The sequence below is a fragment of the Artibeus jamaicensis genome, unplaced genomic scaffold, assembly GCF_021234435.1.
Source record: "Artibeus jamaicensis isolate MK-2021 breed Jamaican fruit bat unplaced genomic scaffold, CSHL_Jam_final contig_452, whole genome shotgun sequence".
NCBI lineage: Eukaryota > Metazoa > Chordata > Mammalia > Chiroptera > Phyllostomidae > Artibeus > Artibeus jamaicensis.
The window spans coordinates 5,384,089-5,393,558 of NW_026521837.1; the positions used below are offsets into that span (position 1 = coordinate 5,384,089).

Here is a 9,470-nt window from a genome sequence, read left to right on the forward strand (position 1 = left end):
AAAATACGAGTACTAATATGAACCCTACTGAATTAGAATAAAGGAAATGGCATGCACCAAGAATGGAGGTGTTGAAAAGGGATAGTGTTCATGGTATAAAATGAGCACCTTTGTCAGACCATTTGAGCTGCATGAAAGCAGAAAGGAACATGCTCAGCTTCCTTATTTTAGGATTTCTATTGTTTTGAATTAATTTAAAAGTAAGATTAAACAACTTCTGACATTTATTTCAGACATAAGTGACAATATTTCAGACATTTAGCATATTCAAACATTATTTAGCAGTGTATGCTTATTTCTCAGATCAAGGGTTAAAATCACTGTAAGTACCTTAAAAACAAACTCCATGCTTCTCCCCACCTCCAGTGGACTGATTTGTTGCTCAGCAGTGGGATTTCTGCATTAGTATGTCTTTAAATCTCCCCAGATGAAACTAATAAACAGCCAGAATCTCTGGTTTAGATCTTTTGTCACTAGTGTGGTATGCATTTAACGTTAAAACAGAAAACAAATGGACAATAGTGAAGTCTGCAATAAACTTGAAGGATTTTTTGCAAAACGTGAAATGCAGCTGACCGTTCTGTTAAGGCAGCCGCAGGGCTTACTAGCTCAGGGCAGATTATTTTCCATTTAAATCATTTTAATAACTCTTTAAATTGGCATCTATACATTTATTTTTAAATATAGTAGGAATTGCTTCTCAAGTTACGAGTTTTTGAGGTGTGAAATGAAGCCTCCCTCCAGGAAAATGCAGTTTCACTTGGCCTCTGACCAGGATGCACTAGTGCACCCAAACCTCTAATCCTCCTGGGAGCCTTCAGTACTGAGAATGACACTTAAAAGAAGTTAGCATTGTCATGTAGAATGTATGGCTCAATGCCTTGCAGTAGATATGAAGAGCTTTCTAGAGCTGTAATGTGAAGCCTGCCATAGTGCATTTTTTTGCATATTAAAAAAGTACAAAACCAATGTATTTTGTCTGGACATTACTATGAGGTTATCCATGTGACCAAGAAGCCACTTTGTGTGTGTGTATGTGTAGACAAATGCCCACTGGCTATCAGAGGTGTATCCATAACTGTAGCCCTTTGGGGGAATATATTTGCAAAGTTGCTGTGTCACACCAAGCTGCATTATGAAAGTGAACAGTCAGAAATTTCTCTATTCCTTTTCCTTTACTTTTTTCTCTGTTTATCAGACTTCATGTTAATGAAGAAGTGTTTACAGAGCTCCTCATTGAAAAGTTTTCAATTTATCTCTTAGGAGTAAGATTTGTTTTAAACACCTTTATTTTAATATAATTCACACATGTACTTTATATATTTAAAGTATATAGTTTAATAGTTTTTAATATATTCACAGAATTGTGCAACTTTCACCAAAATCAATTTCAGAACATTTTTATCACCTCCAACATTCACCCCTTAGCTGTTACATCCAGCTGTTCATCTCCCCCAGACCTGGGCAAATACTTATCTAATTTCTGTCTCTATAGATTTGTCTATTTGGACATTTCACAGAAATGGGATTATACAATATGTGGGCTTTTGTGTCTGGCTTCTTTCACTCAGTATAATGTTTTCAAGTCTCCTTTGCTTTGTAGCATGTATCAGAATTTCATTTCTTTCTCTGACTGAATAATATTTCATAGTATGGATACAATATATTTCATTTATCCATTTGTTAGTTGATGGACATTTGGATCAGCTTTTTTTAAAACAGGAAGAAACTGTTAAAACGTTGAAGCTCCTGTATTTCTGCAGCACGGAGAAAAGTCTGTTCTTTGTCACAGGTGGAGGTGTCACGGCCGGCTATGAAGACCAGTGTCCTGCTTGTGTTCCTTTGGGGCTTGTCCTGCGCTCTTCCCGTAAGTATCAGGACAAGGAGACATGGGAAAAAAACCCTCTTATACCTAAAACTTCACAATTTTCACTGTCTATGAGCCAAGGTGGCTGCATATGTTCCAGTTAGATGAAAATAGTAGTTTCTCAGGTAGCTGTTTTCTTTAAAATATCATCTCAGTTATTCTTTATTCTGTTCTGTTGTTATTCATATAGTCTTGAATCTTGTATTTCTTTCTCAAAAGCAGTGGTTCTCTAAGGTGTCCTCCTCAGAGCAGCAGAGCAGCAGCAGAACCTACACCTATGTTAGGAATGTGAATTCTTGGGTCCTACCTCAGACCTCTGGAGCCAGACTCTCTGGGGGTGGGGCACAGCAATCTGTATTTTAACATGTCCCCAGGTGATTCTGATGCTTGCTAGAATTTCACTACCACTGCTTCTAATTTAAGTAAAGTGTTAATAGCTGCTGCCTGGGAAATTTCTCTGTGGGCTTTCTCTGTGGGCTGACCATGTGTATTACATTTTCTAGGTAGCCAGGTATCAAAATACTGAATCTGAGAGCTCTGAAGAATGGAAGGTGAGTAGAAATAAGATTTTTTGAAATACTTTTATTTTGATACCTTATAGTATAACCAAGTTATCTCCAGTGCAAATGTTGAAATTTCTAAAAATTTAATAAATACATAATTTAAGACATAGGTGGTAAGAGCTATCATTTCTAGTTCATATAAGAAAATTTAGTTCAGCCCTGGCTGGTGTAGATTTAGTTCAGCCCTGGCTCAGTGGATTGAGCATGGGCCTGCGAACCAGAGGACCATGGTTCGATTCCCAGTCAGGGCACGTGCCTATGTTGCAGGCCATTTCCCAGCAGAGGATGCACAAGAGGCAGCCATACATTGGTATTTCTCTCTCTACTTCCCTTCCCCTCTAAAGATAAATAAATAAAATCTTTTTAAAAAAGAAAGAAAATTTAGTTCATATACTTCTTCAACTCCTACTTACTAGTATAATTTGGTGAGGAAGCTTTTTCTCCTTTAGCTTTATTTTCATGATGGATGATAATGAACCAAGACTGCCCTTGGAGGATTAGGTCTACAAATATGTTTTACCAGATGTTTGGGTAAGCAGCAAGTCAAGTCCTGGAAGCTGAGAAAAGAATGAAAAATGAGAGGATACTAGAGTCTATGGAATGGTAGCTAATGTTAGCTGAGTGTTGACTCTGCGTAACCTGAGAGTTATTAACTCTCAATAACTCAAGAACCCTTGCCAGGCATGGTTCTATGTGCTTTATATGTATTTACTTTCTCAATCTTAACAACACTCCAATAGACTAGGGGTCATATTTTATTCTCATTTTACAAATGGGAATCCCGAGACATAGGGAGTAACCTAGTCTGTCTGGGCTGTAAGGTAATAAGTGTTAGAACTAGACATTGAACCAGGTCACTCTGGCTTCAGAATCCACCTTCTGTACCAGGGTTTTCTGTCCCTCTGAGGATGGTACCAGGTCTAGGAAGTCAGTAGGTTCTTAAGTCTAAAAACTACAAGTAAGGGTTAAAATCTTATGCTAAGTAAGAGTGTTTTGTTCATTGGCTGTTTCCTGCTGCATTATACAGCTTGGGCTCAATACCATTAATGGCAGGGGGATAATGACAGAGGCCTGAGATGGGTTACTGCTCCTGCCTGAGGCTGGAAAAGACTGTGCAGGATTTCCTACTGGAACTTGCCTCAAAGATGTCCTTAGGCTAGATCATGTAAAAGCAGCCACTGCAGATTCTTTTGCTCTTTCAACAAGAGACTCTAAAACTACCAAAAACATGCTGTGTTCTCAAGCCTAGACTTGGCATGAGAAAAAATACCAATGTCTTGCTCCCTTCCATCCCTTAATTCCAAATGATAACTGACTGGAGTGGAGTCTGTCATTGTGCCTGCCTGCAGTGTCTGTCATAGGGCAAAGACTTAAAGTGCTTATATAGTAGCTCCTTCTTCTGAAGAGACATCTCTAGCCCAGCACTCCTGAGAAGCTTGTTGAAAACCTGTTGATAACTGATAGCAGCTCCTCCCTGCTCAACTTTGCACCTTGGGTCTTCACACCCACCTCTCAGCAGCTTCAAGCCACAGGAGACTTTGGGATTTTGCCTTGCTCAAGGGGATGGAGGAGACTAGATGAGGAAAGGGTGCCGAGGTGGCTCAAACACTTTTAGAGTTTTTATAAGATTAAAGGAAGTGAAATAAATCAGCCCTGGCTGGTGTGGCTAAGTGGATTGAGCACTGACCTGTAGACTGAAAGTTAACTGCTTCAATTCCCAGTTAAGGCACATGCCTAGGTTTTTGGCCAGTTCCCGGGTTGGGGGCATGAGAGAGGCAACCACACATTGATGTTTCTCTCACACATCATGTTTCTCTCTCTCTGTCTCTCCCTCCTTTCCCCTCTCTCTAAAAATAAATACATAAAATATAAACAATAGAAAAGAAGGTGAAATAAATCAGCACTATAAGTAATTGAATTCCAGATTTATAATATGTTTTTTTTTTAAATTTTGGTGACCTATGTGACTCAAGAAAGGCTTAACAAATTTCTGTAGTCAGTTTTGTTTACTATTGAATTTTATAAAGTGGATGTTCTCAAATTGGATCATTGCTTTAGTTTAAGTCATATTGAATAGTTCCTAATATGCTTCCATAGGCTGTCACTGATTTCATCCTCACAGAAATCCTGTGGAGTAAGCAGACTGGTTGCTAATATTCTTAATTTATGAATAAGAAACTGATATTGCACTGGTGGAGTGAATTGTCCAAATTCACATACAGTACAACCATGGCAATTTACCCGAGACTCAGGGTTTTCCTGAGACACATGAATTTCAGCACTGACACCAAAATGTTCATTTTCAGGATTAACACTGAAACCAATGAACTAATTGAGACTTAAGTCTGGGTCCTGAGTTCCCATGCTGTTTTTCCTATCTTACGTTTTCTCTAGGTTGTATGGATACTGAGTTTCAAACAAAGTTAATTTTTCTCTAAGTGAAGTATTAGAAACACAGAAATTTTCCAGGTCTTTTATATCATAAGATTTTTTTCAGGCTGTTAGTCATCTCACATTCATTTTTAAGTTATTTCATCATTATATGTCATTATTACTCATGTAAATTCAAAACATACAGGGGTCTGGCACAAATAACGCCCCTTTTTATTACAAAGTCATAAGCATATAATTCTTTTTTTTCATACAACCCTTTATTAACCAATAATTTATTTGACTGCCTTGGAAAAATATAAATGGAATCCTAGATCCTAAATCTTATAACAAAATGACCTCCTTATTTATTTACTTATTTCATTTCATTTAATTTGATGGCAGAAGATGTTAATGAAACTATATTTATTTTATTTAAAATTACAGTTTATGTTCAATATTATTTGGTATCAGTTTCAGGCATAAGGTACAGGGAATAAGATGCATAAGCATGTAATTCTGTAACATAACAATATCACACTCAAGCACACCATATGACATTTTAGGTGAAATGTTCAAATTAAAACTACAAATTATTACACCCATATTGTTACCCTACTAACCACACTCAAGCAAGCATTACTTCTGCTGGACCCTGTATATCAAGAAACTTTAAAAAATCATCCAAAGTTATTCTAAATGTTTGCAATGACATGCTTCATCTGTGAAGGAGTAACTCATTTTCCTTCCTTTTTTACAGGGTCATTTGGCTCAGACACAAACACCACCTTTGGTAACTATCTCATTTATTTGTTGTCATAAACACCTCATAAAGTAACTTTACCTCTCTTCTCATTAACTTAGGCTATTAGGAAAGTAGTAAACCGAACCTATAAGTAATTAATGTGTATCATATTTTTTCCTCTTCTCAGGAGTTACTGAACAACATTTGTTTTTCCTTTTAGGAGAGTAGTGAGTCATCAGAAGAAAGTAAAGTTAGCTCAGAGGAACAGGTAATTAAACAGAACTTTCTTAACTTTTCAGACTATTTAGGAATTGAAGGAAATAATGTTAGATTAAATTACCTGGCAGCTGTTCTAAATATAATATTTTCTAACTATTGGTTATGCGGACTAAATAGTCACCTAAAATAAGAAGGGGAAAATGAGTGGGAAAATTCAGATGTGGACATGCTATTCATTCCATATTTGTCACTGGGGCCAGATTATAGACATTATGGCCATAAATGTTCCTCTAGTTAAAATGAATACACACATACACAATGGTCATAGATTGTTAGACAAGCAGTAGTTCACTCACCAGTCTAAAATGTTGCTTATATTGCTTTTACAATTAGAGCAGTTCAGATCAGACAGACATGGCATGAAATACCTGTGGGAACTAGAGCCCTCCTGCATGTTAAGGATCCTGTTGAGGAGAGAATAGGGAGAACCCTGAGGAAACCCGAATGAAGCACCAGCTTTAGTAATGACTGTCTCTTTAAAATAGTCTCATCTGTAGTCCTGGGATTGAGAAAAACTGATTTAGCTTAGATCCCTATAATAAAAAACTTTCTTTCTTCTCCTTTTCTTCCTCCTCCTTCTTCTTCATTTCTCTAAGAGTAAATGTCATTATGTTTTTAGCTGTTCTATCATTTTTTGACTAAAATGAACCTGTGGAGCTCCAGAGATTCCGGGAACCAGGTTTTACTCTGACCATGGGTTTTGACCCATATTGCATTCTATACTTGACCACAGTTGGAAGACAAATGATTAGGTTTTGTGCCACTATTTACTAAAGGTTTGTTAGAGGAACATTCTAGAAACTTATAAGTGTAGATAGAACTTGGAAAATGACCTTTTCTGTAGATGTGGTGATTTATTACCTCAATGTTCTCTGAGCTCAGATGAGGGTAACAGTCTGGGCCACAGAGGGTGCCGTTGGTGCCTACTGAGGTATGGAAAGGTAAACAGACACTGAGTTTCAGCAGATCAGTGTAAACTAGCAATGGAAAGAGACCTCGACATTCTGTGCTCCTCAGATATTGGTCAGTGGAAACATGTAGAAAAAGAAAAAAAATTGCCAAGAATGTTCTTGTTATAGCATATGAAAAAGAAAGCAGATCTTCCAGAGCACAGTGATGATGACTCACTGTCCTCCCTTGTCTGTGGAGAGCACCCCATTGTTTGACTTATTAAGATAATTTGTCTGAGCTCACAGAAGTAGGCTGCCTTGGTAGTCGCACTAGTTGCACTCTTCTACCTGGGCCTTTTAGAAGAAGCTCTCTGCCCAGGAAAATAGGTATAAATATGGTTTGGGTGAGATATATATCAACACCTTATTATAATATTTTACTTTCATTTTAGCTAAAGGTTTCATTCTCCTTCCCTAATACATCTCCCCCACTCCCTGAACTGATTAGAAAAAAAAATATTTGGGTCATTTTTAAACCACTTAGTATTTTTAAAAGCTATGTTTAAACCAAACAATTTGATAAATGAGTATTATAAACCAACTCTTTAATTTACAAAAAACTCTCTGAGAGTTTCCTTTAAGGAATCATTCTTGTAATATGTTTTCATAAAAGTGATTCAACAAAGCTTTTTGAGAATTTGTACAGCATGAGTGAATTTTGCTTACAAAAAAATGGAATGACTTGACTTTCCATTTCTCTTCTTTTCCTTTTAACCTCTGGCAGAGATGTTATTGAGCAGTAAAATTGACCATGGCTTAGATGAGAGACATAGGAAGAAGAAAGCAGAAAGAATGTACATTGATATTAGATAAATACACCCTCTATATCACCTCCTGGAGTACTGACCATGTCTGTTACCTCAAACTCTAGGTAAATGAAGACCCCAGTGACAGCGCTAAATCAGAGGAAGGCCTGGGCCTTGGGGATCATTGGCATGTTCATAGACCAGCTGGTGGCCTCTCTAGGCATTCAGGAAAAGAAGGAGATGATAAAGACGATGATGAAGATGACAGTGGAGATGACACCTTTGGTGACGATGATAATGGCCCAGGACCTGAAGAAACACAAGGAGGAAACTCCAGACTCAGAAGTGATGAAGACTCAGCAGACACCACACAATCCAGGGAAGATAGTGCCTCTCAAGTGGAAGACAATGCCCAAGGAACCACCAGTGAGAGCAGGGATCTTGACCATGAGGACGAAGGGAATAGCAGACTTGAGGGAGGTGACTCCACTCAAGAGAGTGAGAGTGAGGAGCACTGGGTGGGAGGTGGCAGTGAGGGAGACAGTAGCCATGGGGATGGCTCTGAGTTTGATAATGAAGGGATGCAGAGCGATGATCCAGACACCATCAGGAGTGAGAGAAGCCACTCCAGAATGAACAGTGCCAGTGTCAAATCAATAGAATCAAATAGGAATAGTGACAAGCACATAAGCACTCAGGATTCAGGTGAGAGCCAATCCATGGAGAATCCTGGTAGGAAATTTTTCAGAAAGTCTCGCATATCTGCGGAAGATGACACAGATGATCTTGACAATAGCAACACAATGGAAGAAGCCAAGAGTGACTCCACAGAAAATACTAACTCCAAAGAAACTGGCCTCAGACAATCCAGAGAAAACAGCAAGAGAGAATCTCAAGAACACAATGAGGAGAATCAGTCTCAGAATGACAGTCAAAATGTACAAGACCCCAGTAGTGAGTCTAGTCAAGAGGTTGATCTGCCATCTCAAGAAACCAGTAGTGAGTCTCAGGAAGAGGTAATGAATAAGTCTAGGGGTGATAACCCAGATAATACCTCCAGTCACTCAGAAGAAGGTCAGGAAGACAGTGACACCAGTGAAGAGGAGAGCTTGAGTAAATCCTCCAGTTCAGAAAGCAAATCCAGAGAGGAGCAAGCTGACAGTGAATCCAATGAGAGCCTCAAATACTCAGAAGAAAGCTCAGAGTCCACTGAGGATGAAAACAGCTCCAGCCAGGAGGGCCTCCAGTCTCCCAGTGCCTCTTCAGAGAGTCAGAGTGATGAAAGCCAGTCGGAGCCAGACAGCCAGTCTGAGGAAGATGATGGCAGTGATTCTGAGGACAGCAGCAAGTCACAAGAAGATAGCGTTTCTACTGAGAGTGATTCAAGCAGTGAGGAAGATGGCCAGTCAAAAAACACTGAGATAGAAAGCAGAAAACTAACAGTTGATGCTTATCACAACAAACCCATTGGGGATCAAGACGACAATGACTGCCAAGATGGCTACTAGCATCAGCCTTCCTAAAAAGTGGCTCTCAGGCAGAGGGGTCTTGGAGGTTGGAGAGGAGGAAAAGAATTATAACTATAACTTATTGATGTTTTTTTTAATCAAAAGACTAACTGAAGGCCGTTTCTTTCTGAGAGGAAATGCTGGACATTATATTTGTTTCTAGGGTATCATCAGCCAGAGAGGTTTAAAAATGTGGAGTGACACCAGAACACACTCAGTGAAACCGGAAGCAAGGAAAGATGTGCGTTGTAGCTTCACAGCTGAAATAGTTCCTAACTCATGAACCTAACAAACAGTTACTGAAATTCTATTATGTACCAGGCACTGTGCTGGGTGCTATGGACAACAAGAAGCTTAAGGCTTGTTTCTTGCTCCTGAGGAGCTTAGAAAGGGATAAATAAAGCTAACAAGGTAAAGAGGAATACATATGAGAGAAACAAGA

General features: G+C 38.7%; 1 protein-coding gene across 2 annotated transcripts; it reads left to right on the forward strand.

The window, feature by feature from the left end:
- Positions 1 to 1,813: 1,813 nt before the first annotated feature.
- Positions 1,814 to 9,028, forward strand: DMP1 (dentin matrix acidic phosphoprotein 1). Of its 2 annotated transcripts, XM_037150023.2 has the most exons (5): positions 1,814 to 1,871; positions 2,375 to 2,418; positions 5,561 to 5,593; positions 5,766 to 5,813; positions 7,646 to 9,028. In XM_037150023.2, the coding sequence occupies exons 1-5, from the start codon at positions 1,814 to 1,816 to the stop codon at positions 9,026 to 9,028; spliced, it is 1,566 nt and encodes a 521-aa protein (XP_037005918.2). The 2 variants fall into 2 exon arrangements, with proteins under 2 accessions (XP_037005918.2, XP_037005919.2); XM_037150024.2 differs by lacking the exon at positions 5,766 to 5,813.
- Positions 9,029 to 9,470: the final 442 nt, after the last annotated feature.

What these genes read in the sequence shown, in the direction of transcription:
- DMP1 (XM_037150023.2), top strand. Translation starts at nt 1,814, where the DNA reads ATGAAGACCAGTGTCCTGCTTGTGTTCCTTTGGGGCTTGTCCTGCGCT. An exon ending in AGAGCTCTGAAGAATGGAAG is followed by an intron (nt 2,419 to 5,560) that starts GTGAGTAGAAAT and finishes CCTTTTTTACAG; the next exon opens with GGTCATTTGGCTCAGACACA. An exon ending in AGACACAAACACCACCTTTG is followed by an intron (nt 5,594 to 5,765) that starts GTAACTATCTCA and finishes TTTTCCTTTTAG; the next exon opens with GAGAGTAGTGAGTCATCAGA.